The 15,834-nt window shown below is 38.3% G+C and overlaps 2 protein-coding genes across 8 annotated transcripts in view; both read right to left on the bottom strand.

Moving 5' to 3' along the window:
• LOC309704694 (uncharacterized protein) overlaps nucleotides 1–893 on the bottom strand; it is a 50,059-nt gene extending 49,166 nt beyond the window's left edge. For all 5 annotated transcript variants that reach the window (XR_014276328.1, XM_082530067.1, XM_082530068.1 and 2 more), the window contains exon 1: nucleotides 801–893. Coding sequence is in view for 4 of the 5 variants with exons in the window: in XM_082530067.1 (XP_082386193.1) it covers nucleotides 801–872 (72 nt within the window). In the remaining variant the exon portion in view is untranslated. The remainder of the gene's footprint in view (nucleotides 1–800) is intronic.
• A 1,099-nt stretch (nucleotides 894–1,992) lies between these two features.
• LOC309704715 (uncharacterized protein) lies at nucleotides 1,993–15,190 on the bottom strand. 3 transcript variants are annotated; one of them, XR_014276329.1, is made up of 7 exons: nucleotides 11,433–15,190; nucleotides 9,265–9,316; nucleotides 5,614–8,275; nucleotides 4,597–5,149; nucleotides 3,566–3,721; nucleotides 3,236–3,331; nucleotides 1,993–3,110 (listed from the first exon to the last, which is right to left on the bottom strand). XR_014276329.1 is itself a non-coding variant. In XM_082530121.1 (6 exons), the coding sequence occupies exons 3-6, from the start codon at nucleotides 4,696–4,698 to the stop codon at nucleotides 2,793–2,795; spliced, it is 672 nt and encodes a 223-aa protein (XP_082386247.1). In that variant the 5' UTR covers nucleotides 4,699–5,149; nucleotides 9,265–9,316; nucleotides 11,433–11,761; the 3' UTR covers nucleotides 1,998–2,792. The 3 variants fall into 3 exon arrangements, 2 of the variants coding, with proteins under 2 accessions (XP_082386247.1, XP_082386248.1); XM_082530121.1 differs by lacking the exon at nucleotides 5,614–8,275 and having other exon boundaries at nucleotides 1,998–3,110; nucleotides 11,433–11,761; XM_082530122.1 differs by lacking the exons at nucleotides 5,614–8,275; nucleotides 9,265–9,316 and having other exon boundaries at nucleotides 1,998–3,110; nucleotides 11,433–11,761.
• Between the last annotated feature and the right edge of the window lie 644 nt (nucleotides 15,191–15,834).

Raw genomic sequence — 15,834 nt, 5'->3', positions numbered from 1 at the left:
CTGGACTGTATGGAGCGGAGATGACAATAAAGTTTACTTTGACTTCAGCAGCGAGCATGCGCACCGAGGGCTCTCACGCTCACTTTTCGCACACAGAATTTCGAAAAAACATCGGTGCAAATTATAAGTCTGTATCATGATGTCTGGTGTTTTCGTGTTTGTTGGTTATTAGATGCTGCTCCAGCCAGAGACTCCCCCGCCGACCCGCCCTCTCCTCCCTGTGCCGCAAGCAGCAGGCGCACCTCGCAAACGGAGGGCGCCCTTACTCCCGACAAAAGGGCGATAGAAAACCGATCCTAAAATGCGCTGGCCCTCCACCACGATGCACCCCTGGGCCACCGCCCGTATCAAAAACCGCTACTGGTCACGCAGGCATGATACCCACGAATCCGCTCTTTGTACGTGTTTCTATCGTTAACGGTGAACGGCGACGGGATTAAAACACTCTGAAGTCGGATGATTGTTTCTGATTTACCCCCTCGGATGTGTGCGTGTATCGACAGATCGATAACAGCTGACCTAGAACTCAAGCATGTTCTTTATTCTGAAAACGCGCTCTGCTCACGGCGCACACATTATATGCCTGAACCAACTTTGCACAAATTTCACATTATTTTCGCTCGTCACACTGCGCACAAGATACTTTGACAGGCGTCACAGCGCTACTGCTCAGCCACATGTCTATGTCCAGTTAACTGAACACGCGCAACACCGATTTCGCAGAAAAGCTAAAGATGACCCAATTTCAGCGACACACACTGAACACACAGTTAGAATGAAGAATGCTCTTTGCTGCCTACCTTGGAGAGATGCTGATTCGTTCTGGCATCTTTACTTTCACTTTCAGCTTTCGTAGTGTTGCACGTCGTCATCGCCGGAGTTTCCAGACTATTGCCCGGGGCCTATTTAAATTGAATTATTATGAATTATTTTTGTCACAAAAGCAGAGGCGGAGCCAGACATTTGAAAGGGTAGTATGCATGTGGGATTTTCTTTGGGGGGGGGAGGTTATAAATGACTGAAAGATTAATTGGCTCTGTTTTGAGTTTTGTTTAAAAAAATGGCTTCATATAGGGAAAAATATATATCACATGTGCAGGACACCTTAAACTAGTTTTTTAATTAAGCAGCGAGGCAGAACAAAGTCGGGGCTGTATCAAGACACAGGGACTAAACCCCAATTCAACCAGACCCAGAACTGATCCAGAATTAAAACAGGACTACAACAGTTCAAAATCAGGACTACTGAGGACTTAACCAAGACAGAATCAGAACTAGATGATAGTAGCACTAAAAATCATCATAGACCTGCACTACACTTATTTTTTAATTCTACCAAAGTACAATATTTAGATTGAGAAAAGTTTATATAATTATTTATCCTTGTTGTGCAAACAAGCCTGCATAACTTAATAAATATAGAATTTGAAAAATAACAAACCTAAAAAGAAACACTAGGTACGAGATACATGAGGACCTGTGATACGGTGATACTTGTGGTAAACAACCATTTGACTAACATGTGTCTCACCTGCTCTTGTTCATCTCTGTTCTGTCCTCATTCTCTCTCTCCCTCTTTGTGCTGACAATCAAGCCAAACACCAACATCATCAAATATACATGTACACTGAAAAATGTTTTGTTCAATTTACTAAATTTTTTTATGACAAGTGGTTGCACGAAATAAATTTGTTTGAATCCAGAAATATTTTTTAAGTTAACAGAATTTAATTTAAGCGAGTAAAGCCAACATATATTTTTTAAGCTACTTTAACTTAACTGTTGTGGATACGACTTAGTCAAATAATATTAGTAATTCCAACTAAGGTTGTGTTAAGTGTACCAGAATAATTTGTTTCCTTTAAACTTATGTCCCAAAGTTATATTCAAATCAATAAAATTGTTAATTTCTCTCTATTTCAATTAAGTAAATTTTACTTAAAAATATTGCTTACCCTGATTTGTAGTTCTTTTTAATAACGCCAATAATGAAAACTACAAAATTCTTTCACATCATTTATTAATGCAAAATTTGTTGCAAACAGAATAAGAATCCACATGTAAGGGAAATTGCTGTAATTTGTATAATACAAATTACAAAACTTTTGCCTATGAACTAATAGCTTTAAAAAGCTCTATTCAAACAAAACAGAAACAACAGACAAGAGAAATGTTAACCAATGTTTCTCTTCCTCTAACAAAGAATAAGACACTGCCAGCGGTATAAAGTATCACAATTACAAACTGATGCATCCACAAACTAACCAAAGTTTCAGACTTGCTGTTCTGCGATCCATATTTAGAAATTGCATTTTAATAAGGTAATTAGACTTAAAACTAAACTTGTGTTTTCCTTACTGCTTTCCATTCTAGTCCTTCCTTGAGGATTCTGAATGTTTTACATGTTTTCTGACCTAACATACTTGCGTCAAAACAATAGTCCTAAAGTGTTACCAGTGTGCTGCAGTGTGGTAATCATGCAATTATTATTTATTTATTTATTTTTAAATCAGGTGAGTTAACACTGATTATAGGGCAGCAGCTATCAAGGACCGGAATAAAGAAAAATTGCTTCGGTAAACTGAATAATTACAAAGTTGCTCTTCAAGCTACTCAAATGTACCAAACGTGAAACATTCATTATTGAAAGTGAAAATGTTCAATCAAAACATAACACAGAACGTGAGAACGAATGATGGTTATACAAATATTTCACTCCTATTCACAAGAGCACCAGTCATTGGTAATTTACATAACAAAATGTAAATGGATGTGTGGTTTTAGAAATCTTCCTATCCAGTAGCAATTTTGTTCTTCAGCCCAAGGACTTTGGGGGAGAGCTTTTTCCCATCCAATCCCATCAACACTTTCTGAATGAATTCATAATAGTGCCTCAATTCCTTGGGGTAGGCTAGGTTTAGTGCATAGATTACTCCAAGCATCAATGCACAAGCTTGGGCCAGAGATCCAATGTTGTCCATGACCATCTCCCCTTCAACAAATATTCCAATGTCATCATAATGTCCATTTTGTCCATCCTCCTTGTTGATGACATAAATGCCCATGGTGTGCTTCTTCAGGTCTCTCTGGATGTCATCTCCTTCAATGTCCTAAACATTTAATAAAAAGGTAAAAGAAAAATTAACTCTACAATTAAATTCCAATCTAGTCGTTTGTGTGTGTGTGCAAATATCTAAGAAGTGTGTGTATAGATGACTTGCTAACAATGACTTACCAAGTACTCCCGAATAAGGCTTCCGTCCTCTTCACCAAGGTAGAGGCAAAGTGCCCTGAGAACTGCTTCCCTCTTCACTTTAACATCACTTTCAGCCTGTTTAAAGAGAGTTGCTGATTAAACCAATTTGGAAAAAAGAACAATGTCTGACATTCGCAATAAGTAAATTTTATCATAAGTCAGTTCAAACATAGTAAATAAAATTTATATATGAAAATTTCAAAATTTAGATTGCTTGGCCGGTCACCTAAAATGGCTTATTTGACTCACCAGTGACTTGCCACTTAAGACAAATTAAATCCAAATAGAATTTGCAATATTCAGATTTACCTCTTGCATGATCTGCAAGTGGTGGGCAAGTTTCTGCCCAGAAACACCGCCCTTCTTCTGGAAAACTGTCATCAGCCGAGGTGTAATTCTGTCTAACTGTGCCGCGAAGGTCGTCTCCAGTTGAAGTGTTGTAATACGCTGGAATTCAGCATTTACCTGTATCGTATCACACACACACAGAGAAAAAAAAAAAAAAAAAAAGAAGACTGGTGCTTAATCATTGGTATGGTTATTTTGTTATTTCTTCATTAAATGCTACAATGTAATTGCCATCACTTCATAAAGCATGATTAGCATATGGGTTAGTATACAGTGCATAAAGGATGTTACTACTGTTAATCAAAGAAGAAATGAATGGCATCAGTCCATTTAGCGGGTTTAAAGGGTTTTAAAAAGCAGATATTTGTCTGTTTCAGGTGGTTGGCAACACATTTTCCTGTGCTCTTTGTCCGCTGGTGGGAGTGTCTCACCTGTGAGGTCAGCACCTCTCGGTGGTGAGAGGTCTTAGGGGTTTTAACTTGACCCATTTATTTTTTTTATCTTATGAGCAACAAAGTTTGTTCATCACATTTTTAATTTACATTTGTTTAGCACATGCTTTTAACAATCTGAGGCTAACTAAAAACTAATAGCTAAATGAAAGGTTTTAGGTTAATTCACAATTGATAATCTGATTTCACTCTATTAATTATTGAGATGATTAATCAATCATTTCAATAATCAAACTCACTATAAAATAGTTTGGGCCCTATATGTAGTGCAAACTTACTTAAACAATCAAAAATTTATTTTATTCATGTTTCTACACTTTAAGTCACTTATGTTTTTCATACACAACTTGTATTTTAAGTGCTGCTCAAATAAATACTCTGTACGGTACACAGGTCAATCACTATAAATGCCAGCCTCTTTATACCTATATTAGGGATCGTCTTAATCCAAGTGGCCCAGATTAATTAATGTATAACATAAGGAATTACTGAAAAGAACACTCAGCAAAAAAAAAAAAAAAAAAAAAAGCATGCCTTTACCTCATTAATCTGGAAAAGTGCAGGCCACCTAGCTTTAAACTCCCCAGCAGTTGGACTTCCCTGCACCACCTCTTGTCTACGGTAGGAAAATGTTCTTGACATCTTCTGTCTTACATCTGAGGCACTGTTTCTTCGTCTGACGTCGGTCAAAAGCTCAACCCTGATGTTTTCTAGACTGTCATCCGTTTCGCCAGCTGGGTGTAATGGACAAAAATTGACCTCAGCCTTTTTAGGCTGAGGTCAATTTTGCATGTGGGATACTGTGTGGGATACTGCTTTGACAAAGATGCACTTGTATCCAGATTTGCCATGTACACAAGTTTGATTGTACTTCGGTCTTGAATGTCTTGCATTGATGTTATGTTCATAAACTCATTATTGAAGTCAGGATCCATGAATTGAATACGAAAGTCTCTTTCAATTCCAAATGCTTGGCAAATTGTGCTCTGAAGATCAGTCAAAGTTCTTGGCATCCCAGATGGAACGTCAAGTCTCCTAAAATCATCATCTGCCACAATGACTCTCAGCTTCAGCTGCTCTGCCATTCTTCAATCTGATTTTTAAAGACATTAGGAGAAAAAAAAAAAGTTAAAATACTTTGCATTGAATAATTTTATTAGGGAGCACAAGAGTGCAGAACTGCAACACAGGTTTTACGGGTAAAAAGCAGTTTATTTAATTTTATTCTATAGCTTCATACTGGGTTTTTTGCATACGTCAGCCAGAATCCTCAAAAAGTGTCACTTTGCTTTTAGTGGTATGTGTTGCAATTCATCCTTTATCAAAATGTTTTGAGCATCATCAATGATGTTTTTTTAAGACACATGACAACATGAGGCATGTTTGGCCAAAAGAACTCAAATGTAATGGAAAAAAAAAAATATTACCCTTGTGGGAAGTATCCAATCCTTATTAAAAATAAGCTAAACATTTGTGGTACCCCTCCTGTTGCCATGAAGATAACTGCAACTGAACACATGCAACTGAACACATGCAATTGAAGACAACATTTACTACCTTCTATATGTATGAATCTTTTAAGTATGACCATTCGCCGGCCTCCAATCCTGTAATCTGCCAAGGGGTACTGGTCTACCAAGGCACCAAGATCAACGAGGGAGATGTGTGATGTGGGAAAAAGTTCAAAACCTCTAAAATGCTCCCTATACCAGGCACCCATCTCTTTGACAATGAAGCTCAGGTTTTCCTCCACAACAACCATTTGGACAACTTCTGCAAATTCAGGCAATCCAGCAGAGGAGCCATAAACTACAATCATGCCAGGCCTGTAGTTTGTTCCATTCACAGAAGCATTCTTTGTGAGCTGAATATGGGTAATATCAGGGAATTTAATCTTCAAGTCTCGCTGTACATCATGATGCAGAATGTCAACAGAGACAGTAGAAACAGCTGAGACAGTTAGGCTCGGCCTTACAGTTGTGACAGACTCCAAGTGGTATGCCATCATGAACTGATGTTTCACTGCCAGTGACAGTAGCACATTTTTAAAGCACCGTGTGTGACGAACAACCTGTTTGAAAAAACTGTGCTTTGCCTCGAACCTCATGGTCCACATGCCAACAAGTGGCCCAAAGAATTTAATCATCTGTGGATAATGCTCCACAAAATGATGTTTTGGTAACAGCTTCAGTCCTGGAAACAGCTCTTTCAACCTACATCTGTGGTCAGAGACTCTAGACTCAAGGAAAGCAATTGATTTTTCTGTGTGTGCTGGTGCAACAACTAGTTCAACAATATCCTTTAGGTCCAAAATTACCTGCCAAGCTGTTTCATCTGGAGGTACCAAGTGTCCTACCAACAATGGAAGGAATCGTAAGAGACTCCAATTTTCATGAGCATTTCCTCCAATGCTTTTGTTCTGCATGAAAGTCCTGGGAATAGCATGAGGGCGATTACTCTTGTCTGCCCATTTGTAGGGAAATGTCAGAATGGACTCATTGAGGCTGTCAAGTGTAAAATATTTTTTCAAAATTAAGATATTCAGGCAGTATGCCAACTCAACTGGTAATATGCCCTCAAATATGTCATGTGCAATATCTGGAGGATATCCACTGCAAACACTGAAATGGGAGAGATGTGCAGAGAAAACACACCGTCTTTTAACACCGTGACATGGTTTTGCAGAACTCTGTGCAGAACTTACATGCATTTCATGTGTCTCTTTGCTTCTCAGAGTAAACACACCTGAACTAACCTCTGTTTCTTGAATATCAGATCTTTTGGCCTCACAAAATCTGCAAAAGTATTCACCTGAAAAACTCTCAATAAATCCAGAAATACTGTGTGCTCCTAAATTATCTGCTATGACACACTGTATTGTGCCCCTGACAAATTCTCCAAGATGTGCAATAAAAATCCCTTGACTTTCCAAAGTAACAAGATCACTCAACAAGGGCTCTAGAATCTTTTCATATCCATATGTCTTTACATCTTCAGACTTGCAGAGTAAAGCCAGATAAATGGAAGTCAGTGATGAATGGCAAGCAGGTGGTAAATTGCTAAGAGTCCAATATATGGCACAGATTTTGTGCTTTTTACGGGAAGTGCCAAGTGGATTGCAAATCTCAAAATCGTCAATATACAAATTCAGTAAAACTCGCAATTCACCTGCTGATAAAAAACTGTTTTCTTTGAAAAACAACCCCTCCCTAAAAGACCTGTAAATCACTTCTTCCCCACTTTGTTCTGTTATGCGACTACCATCCAAAACCTTAGCAAGAAGGTGGCAATCACTGAAAAGCTGCTGTAAAACCTTTAAAACTGGAACATACTGAAATGTTCTTTTATTTTTTTCATCCAACACATACTCTACAGGCTCTACAACTTTAAAATTTTCCTTGTAGAAATTTTTGCGCTTAAAGGATGTTGCTAGGGGACAACCTTTACCTACCGATTTATACACAGGATGAGATGTACACAGTGCAGATGCAAGTTCTTCAATGACTGACTGGTCTATTTGCAAGCTGTGACTGTTCAATGTGTCTTGGATAACTTTTGCTGCCGTACACAAAGATGCTGTGCCCAACAAATACTGAAGTTCCTCCAAAAGTTCATCAACTGCAGCACTTGGAACGTGAAAAATATTTTCTAGTTTTAATAACACTGCCGCAAGCTTTAGCTGAACTACGTCTTCATGATCATTTGATGTCTCTAAATCAACAGGCTGTTCGCCACCCCACAATTCCTCAGCATTTGAAGCATCATGCTCTGCAGTTTCAGTTGCAAAAGATCCTCTGACAATATCCTCTTTGAAGTCTACCAGCGAGTGTAAACTGTGCTTGCAACTTTTGTGTGACTTAAAGGTACTGTAAATATTTGATTTGTAGTCACAACCTTTAAACATACATGTTACTGTCTCATTGTTTTTTAAATGACGGCTAATGTGCACAAAATATTCACGCTCTGTTCCTAATTCACTACAACAACATAACTGACAGGAAAAAGTTGTAAATTTGTCAGAGTGCTCTGGGGTATTGCTATGATTCCTTGACAAGTGTGTCAGAAGTGAATTCCAAGTCTTTAAAAGACATGGACACTCAGGATATAGGCACTTAATGTGATGGCCACGCCCAAAATGACTATGTTTCAGTATATAGTGCTTAAGAAGTTCTGATCGTCTAGAAACTTCTGCACTGCAGTCTTTACACTTCCACATAAACTGGACAAACAAAGAGAGAAAATTTGAAACAAAAACAAAAAACACACTTAGTACTTTACACAAAGAAAACTTTAGCCGTGGTTAACCTACAAGAATGGATGCATCTTAGAAGTATGCTTGTAGGCTGTATTATCTAGAGCAGGGGTGCTCAATCCCAGTCCTCGAGAGCTACTGTCCTGCAGCTTTTAGATGCATCCCTACTCCAACACAGCTGAATCAAATGTTTGATCACCTCTTCAGCATGCCATCAAGTTTGGAGAAGGCCTGATAACAAGCCATTCATTTGATTCAGCTGTGTCGGAACAAGGATGCATCTAAAAGCTGCAGGACAGTAGCTCTCGAGGAATGGGATTGAGCACCCCTGATCTAGAGCATTCTTTTCCCAACTCTGTTCCTTGAGGATGCCCATCCTGCATATTTTTGATGTTTCTCTGCTTCAGTGCACCCTGACATATTAACTATGTCAGTGACAGACTTGTGCACAACTTGAAGAAATTAGGCTAAACATTAGTTCAAATCAGTGTGGCGATGCAAGGAGGCATCTAAAAAAAACGCAGAACAGAGGTCTTTGAGGAACAGGGTTGGGAAACACTGATCTAGAGTGCACCTAAAATCTGATCAGGTTAGAAAGCAATACCATAACAGTGCCAATTGAACAATCAAATAAAAGGAAAAAATAAAAACTAATATGTTACAGCCAGCAACTTTCATGTTCAACTTTAAATAATTTTCTCTAAAGGATGGGAACTGTTGGCAACACATGGAATCAGTGTTCTACGCCCTAGTCTTTATATATTAAAAAAAAAAAAAAAAAAAAAAAACTGTACAAAATATAGAGGCATCTTTTCTTAAACTATATTAATCATATGTAATAATTGATATTAATTAATATCAATATTAATAATCACAAGAACCCTTAAGATGAGATAGATAAACTTGTCAATGCAATACTGTCGTGATAAATATGTACAGAATTTGCATGTACTTACCAAAATAACACAGTTTCCTCGAATAAACAATAACACATAAGGGGAAGAAAATCTGCCAGAAAAGGAACACAAATACAAAAAATTAAAATGAGGACTTTAGAAAGACAAACAATTACCATTTCCAAGCTACTTCATGATACTCCCTTGTAAAAAAACAAATCTTACTTGTGCCTCTGTAAAAACTACAGATGGCACGATACCACTTTTTTTTATGTCCGATACCGATATCATAACTTTGATTATCTGCCGATGCGAATCCGATAGTGTATTTTATAATAAATAAAACTGGGTTTTTTAAATAAATATTTTGCTGCATTTTGTATAAGTTCATACTCAGTTTAAAAAAACCATTAAAACTATTCTGTTATACCTGTATGCAAAAAATACACTGCACCCAAAATATTTTATACTTCAGCAATACTGATCAACCTAAAAAAAAACTTACACCATCCTCCTTATTCAGGTATTCTAAACAGTACATAGAAATATTAAACAACCTAACTAATAGGGCTGCCAACTCCCAGCAAAAATATTAGGAAACCACCCCCCACCCTCTGCCTCATAATGCTTAATTGACGTAATCTACTTTAATGCACAGAAACAATTATTTTCCTACAATAATTCGATTCAACATATTTCTATACATTTAACCAGATCACCACTTTGCTTGTAAGATTTAGATAATTATTTATTAAAAGCTAGACATTTTAAATGAGAATAAGAAAGAAAATTATTTATACCCCCCTTTCCTTGTTAATGCCCTACCTGTCCCCCTGACAACACTTTGCTAGACCCACCCCTGCAGTTACCAGCTGTCAGCTACTTAGAAAAGGATCCTGGTGTTATTTGTCTCTCAGAAACAGTTCATAACTTCCTTTCAACTCATTCATGTCACCTAAAATGTAAACCTGTTTCTTCATTACCTGTTCAGCTCTAATGATTCAGTAAAAACATCTCCTGGTTTCACCTTCATGTTTCCTTCTCACCACATATACAAACTGATATCATGACCAGCAGCTATTACGGCTGTGCCTTCAGAAAACACAAGCGGATACTAGAAAGTAATATTAAAAAAATTCTAGCAACAGCTTATCAAGCTTAAACGTGCTGCTGTTGTTTATCTGCCGTTTTCCACTTTCTAGCGCAAACTGGGCGATTAACAAACAAGAGAGGCAGGACTAGCGACAGAAAAGCCGATCAGCTGATAATCGATCAGTTTCATGATTGAAGTAGCAACAGGAGAGGGAGGGGGGAGAATGAGGGAAGAAGTTTTAGCTGTTCAGCATGAAGACACCGAATAACTCCAGCTTTGTGTCTTTTTTCATTCTAGCTGAAGTACGAAACAAATCGCTTCCTTTCCCCCACAATACAAAACTCTGACAGCCAGTCCAGCTGTGGCTCCATACATCGGTTGTTAAGCTCAGCATGGAAATACTATGCAAACATACAGAGATGAACTTACACACTTGCTTTACTTCTCTGTGTTAGTTTTCTCTGAGATTAAATGCAGCGGTTTGGAAGCAGGTAGCGAGGCTTTAAATGCTAAACCAGACCGCTGACAGGTCTCGCACTCAGCTCTATCAAGTGAAGCAACTTCTTTTCTGAGTTAATTTCAGTCCTGACAAACATCACTCTCAGTGCCTTTTGAGCTCACATTATTGGCAACCACTGAGTTATTCTCCTCCACAGTTTTCAACCATTATTTTTTTCTGCACAAAAGACGTTGTGCAACGCCAATCCTACTTATTTCCTACTGCACCCCTGACTGTGCAGGTGCGTTCAGAAGCCCCCTCCCCCGCCCGACTATTCCTTAATGCCAATGTTGTGGCGGGAGGGACGATTTCTCAACTTAAAACTGCAGGCGACTGTAAAGTGAACTTCACAGCTAACTACAACAGAGAAATTGCCTCGTTCCATAATTTGTTAGTACAACGTGTGCCACCAGAACTAAGCTAAAAACATGACAATTTAACGTAGCAGTTTTAAATTACTCTTTTAATAGAGCAGTAGCTAATAGAGCACATAGCTAGCTTAAGTCAAATCACGACAAAGTTCAGAGGTGTACAACTACTTAGACTTCTTTCTCCATGTGCACACGTCTTAAAGAGTCAACATGCTTTGACTGAGGTAAAAAATAAAACAAAAACGACCGTAAAAGGTTTACTTACCAAAGCTAGTCCACCTTTACACGAAGTTGTGTGATTAACTTGAGCCCGCTTGCAGCACACAAAACGTCTGCTTTCAGTCCGCGCGCAAAATGGTGGCCTGTCCTAACGCATGCGCAAAATGGCCCAGCAGGAGGCTATGAAAAACATACTTAAGCATTTTGAGCTACATTTAATTAACTAAAATTAATTGGATTAAAACGCAGGGAATGTATTCTGGAGTTACTCGAATTATATATGTAGACAGGAATTACTCATTTGAATTAAAAAGATATACCAAAATAAAATATGCTATATCTAAAAGGAGCCAATATCACTTTTTTCAGTGTATATTTGATAATACATAGTACATAAATATCTGGTTTCAACTGCAGTTGAAACCAGATATTTATGTACTCTTCAGATAAAAACACTTTTTTAATTGTAACATCAAATCAGACTAAATGTTTATTTTTTTAGATTGATAAATATAAAAAACATATTTGTTAACTTTAAGAGTAAAGAGAGAAACTGTCTGTATTTCTTAATTGCAAATGGCACCAAATTGTATTCAAAACTGAGCCACACTTATGGAGCTCCACAATTCTTCTCCTGGTGTTTTGGTTGACATCTCTTGATGTTCCCATGACACAGAAACAGCCTCTGTGTTTTGCCTTATATGCATCCACAGGTGTGCCACCAGTTTACTCACATGGACTCTACTAACCTATCAGAAGCTTCTTCAGCTCAGAATGGAATCGTCTGGAGTTTCTTATTAATTAACAATAAACTTAATTCAATTCAATTCAATTTTATTTATATAGCGCCAAATCACAACAAAAGTCGCCTCAAGGCGCTTCATAGATACAGAGAAAAACCCAACAATCATATGACCCCCTATGAGCAAGCACTTTGGCGACAGTGGGAAGGAAAAACTCCCTTTTAACAGGAAGAAACCTCCGGCAGAACCAGGCTCAGGGAGGGGCGGGGCCATCTGCTGCGACCGGTTGGGGTGAGAGAAGGAAGACAGGACAAAGACATGCTGTGGAAGAGAGACAGAGATTAATAACAGATATGATTCAATGCAGAGAGGTCTGTTAACACATAGTGAGTGAGAAAGGTGACTGGAAAGGAAAAACTCAATGCATCATGGGAATCCCCCGGCAGCCTAAGTCTATTGCAGCATAACTAAGGGAGGATTCAGGATCACCTGGTCCAGCCCTAAATATATGCTTTAGAAAAAAAGGAAAGTTTGAAGCCTAATCTTGAAAGTAGAGATAGTGTCTGTCTCCCGAATCCAAACTGGAAGCTGGTTCCACAGAAGAGGGGCCTGAAAACTGAAGGCTCTGCCTCCCATTCTACTTTTAAATACTCTAGGAACAACAAGTAGGCCTGCAGAGCGAGAGCGAAGTGCTCTAATAGGGTGATATGGTACTACAAGGTCATTAAGATAAGATGGGGCCTGATTATTTAAGACCTTGTATGTGAGGAGCAGGATTTTGAATTCAATTCTGGACTTAACAGGAAGCCAAAACAGGAGAAATATGCTCTCTCTTTCTAGTCCCTGTCAGGACTCTTGCAGCAGCATTTTGGATTAACTGAAGGCTTTTCAGGGAGTTTTTTGGACATCCTGATAATAATGAATTACAGTCGTCCAGCCTGGAAGTAATAAATGCATGAACTAGTTTTTCAGCGTCACTCTGAGACAGGATATTTCTAATTTTAGAGATGTTGCGCAAATGGAAGAAAGCAGTCTTACATATTTGTTTAATATGTGCTTTGAAGGACATGTCCTGGTCAAAAATGACTCCAAGGTTCCTCACAGCGTTACTGGAGGCCAAGGTAATGCCATCCAGAGTAAGAATCTGGTTAGATACCATATTTCTAAGATTTTCAGGGCCGAGTACAATAACCTCAGTTTGATCTGAATTAAGAAGCAGAAAGTTAGCGGCCATCCAGGTCTTTATGTCTTTAAGACATTCCTGCAGTTTAACTCATTGGTGTGTGTTATCTGGCTTCATGGACAGATAGAGCTGGGTGTCATCGGCATAACAGTGAAAATGTATGCTATGTCTTCTAATGATGCAGCCTAAGGGAAGCATGTATAATGTAAACAGAATTGGTCCTAGCACTGAACCCTGTGGAACTCCATAATTAACCTCAGTGTGTGAAGAGGACTCTCCATTTACATGAACAAACTGGAGTCTATGAGATAGATATGATACAAACCACTGCAGCACAGTACCTGTAATACCTACAGCATGTTTTAATCGCTCTAATAGGATATTATGGTCGACAGTATCGAACGCTGCACTGAGGTCTAGCAGGACAAGCACAGAGATGAGTCCACTGTCAGAGGCCATAAGAAGATCATTTGTAACCTTCACTAAAGCTGTTTCTGTGCTGTGATGAGCTCTGAAACCTGACTGAAACTCTTCAAATAAACCATTCCTCTGCAGATGATCTGTTAGCTGTTTGACAACTACTCTTTCAAGGATTTCTGATATGAAAGGAAGGTTGGAGATTGGCCTATAATTAGCTAAGACTGCTGGGTCTAGAGATGGCTTTTTGAGTAAAGGTTTAACTACAGCCAGCTTGAAGGCCTGTGGTACATAGCCGATCATTAGAGATAGGTTGATCATATTTAAGATCGAAGAATTAATTAATGGCAGGACTTCTTTGAGCAGTTTTGTAGGAATGGGGTCTAAAAGACACGTTGATGGTTTGGAGGAAGTAATTATTGAAGTTAACTCAGAAAGATCAATTGGAGAAAAAGAGTCTAACTTAACATCAATGGTACTAAGAGTAGCTGTAGATAATATTACATCTGTGGGATGAAAGTTTTATTTGTAAAGAAATTAATGAAGTCATTACTAGTTAATGTTGAAGGAATGCTTAGCTCAACAGAGCTCTGACATTTTATGGAGCCTTGCAGACTCGCTACTGCTCTGTGATTGTGAAATAATAGACTGGGTTAATTTAGACACATCAGCAGGATGCAATGAGGCATCTCTGCAGCCAAAAACTGGATCAGTAATGAAGATAGATAGTTTGTTTCCGTGGTTCGCCTTAAGACAACCTACTATCCACCTCTAAGGGTTTGACATGAAACATATGGAAATAAAAGTAACAGAACGAGAAAATAAACTGACTGCAAGCATTGAAAATCCTCCATATTCTCCATCTGTCCATCCCAGGAATAGTCCCAACTACCAAGACTGTATGTGGTAACATCCAGCATGGAAGCTATTCGTAATGAATGAAAAAACTATTGCTGTGCCTGGTTTCCTATGCACGAGGCCATTTGTGATGTTTGCTGGAGTATGAACAAAATCACATGTCAGATCTCTGATTAATCCATGTTGGTACTGCACATATACAGATTTTGTGAAGCAGGCTCGTGTCTCCAATATGGAAAAGTGCACCTCCGGGTGCTGCTACTTCCTCCCACATTCCAAAACCACAAAGTCAATATTTTCATGTTAACTTGTTTTAGGATGTGAACTCTGTGACAGTCTGGACACGTCCCCAGACTGTTTGGCATTATGTTCTTTTCATTAAATGCTAGCTATGCCAGATATAACCTCCCGATCAGCTGCCAAAAAGTGGTTTCTGATGTTTTTACGTCCAATATCTTTACTTATATTAGTAAATTGACTGTAGGGAACAGGATTCATGAAGGGGGCATATATAAAATACATAAACAACCTGTTTTTGAAGTACTGTATCTTTATCACTCTGCCTATTTGTACCCATATTGTCATCAATCCAGTTCTTGTTGATCTGTTAAGTAAGTCAAGTAAGTTTAGAAAACTGTGATGCTGTTGCAATTTTTGCTGCCATCTTGGCTAAACTTCGAGGAAAACACATTTTTAATGTCAATAATGTTTTTTACCTAAATGAAATACAAAAGACGCTTTGCCAAAAACTGATTGCAGTGATAGGAATGTTCTTTGTGAGAGATATGACTGACACATTTTTGAGACTTTAGGGTGAAGTCATTTATAACAGCTTAAATTCCCGCAATTACTTTTTCCACAACACTGGAACCATTTGAAAAGTCACGTATTGCGTTAGAACCCGAATTCTGAACCCTGCTGCCGTAACTCTGAGGCTCTGGCCTCACCATCATCGCCATCACCGTACTTCCCAAAGCGTCAGAAATGGCTTTGTAGCCCTTGGATGACTGATTGTTTCTCATCCTTTTCTTTAGATGTGTTGCTTTTTCTTTTTAGCCTACTTCACTTTGGCAGTGATTTCTTGATGCAACATATCTGGCAAAACTGAACTGAGCTTTCAGTTAAATCAGTTAATTAAATAAATAAGTGCATTTAATCAGTTAATTCGTGATTTAAAAAAAACCAAAAAGCATTTCTTTATCTAGAAGGGTAAGCATTTTCCCCATGTATGGCCAGGTATGTTTGGA

This window comes from Aulonocara stuartgranti, assembly GCF_965226115.1.
Source record: "Aulonocara stuartgranti genome assembly, chromosome: 4".
In the NCBI taxonomy this organism is placed as follows: Eukaryota; Metazoa; Chordata; class Actinopteri; order Cichliformes; family Cichlidae; genus Aulonocara; species Aulonocara stuartgranti.
The sequence above is the reverse complement of the archived record's forward strand: the minus strand, read 5'-3'. Positions and strand labels throughout refer to the sequence as shown.

Coding starts and splice junctions, on each gene's coding strand:
- LOC309704715 (XM_082530121.1), bottom strand. CDS start 4,698: ATGTCAAGAACATTTTCCTACCGTAGACAAGAGGTGGTGCAGGGAAGT. Junction 3,722..4,596: donor CACTTTTCCAGATTAATGAG/GTAAAGGCATGC, acceptor GATACGATACAG/GTAAATGCTGAATTCCAGCG. Junction 3,111..3,235: donor GCCTTATTCGGGAGTACTTG/GTAAGTCATTGT, acceptor TTAAATGTTTAG/GACATTGAAGGAGATGACAT.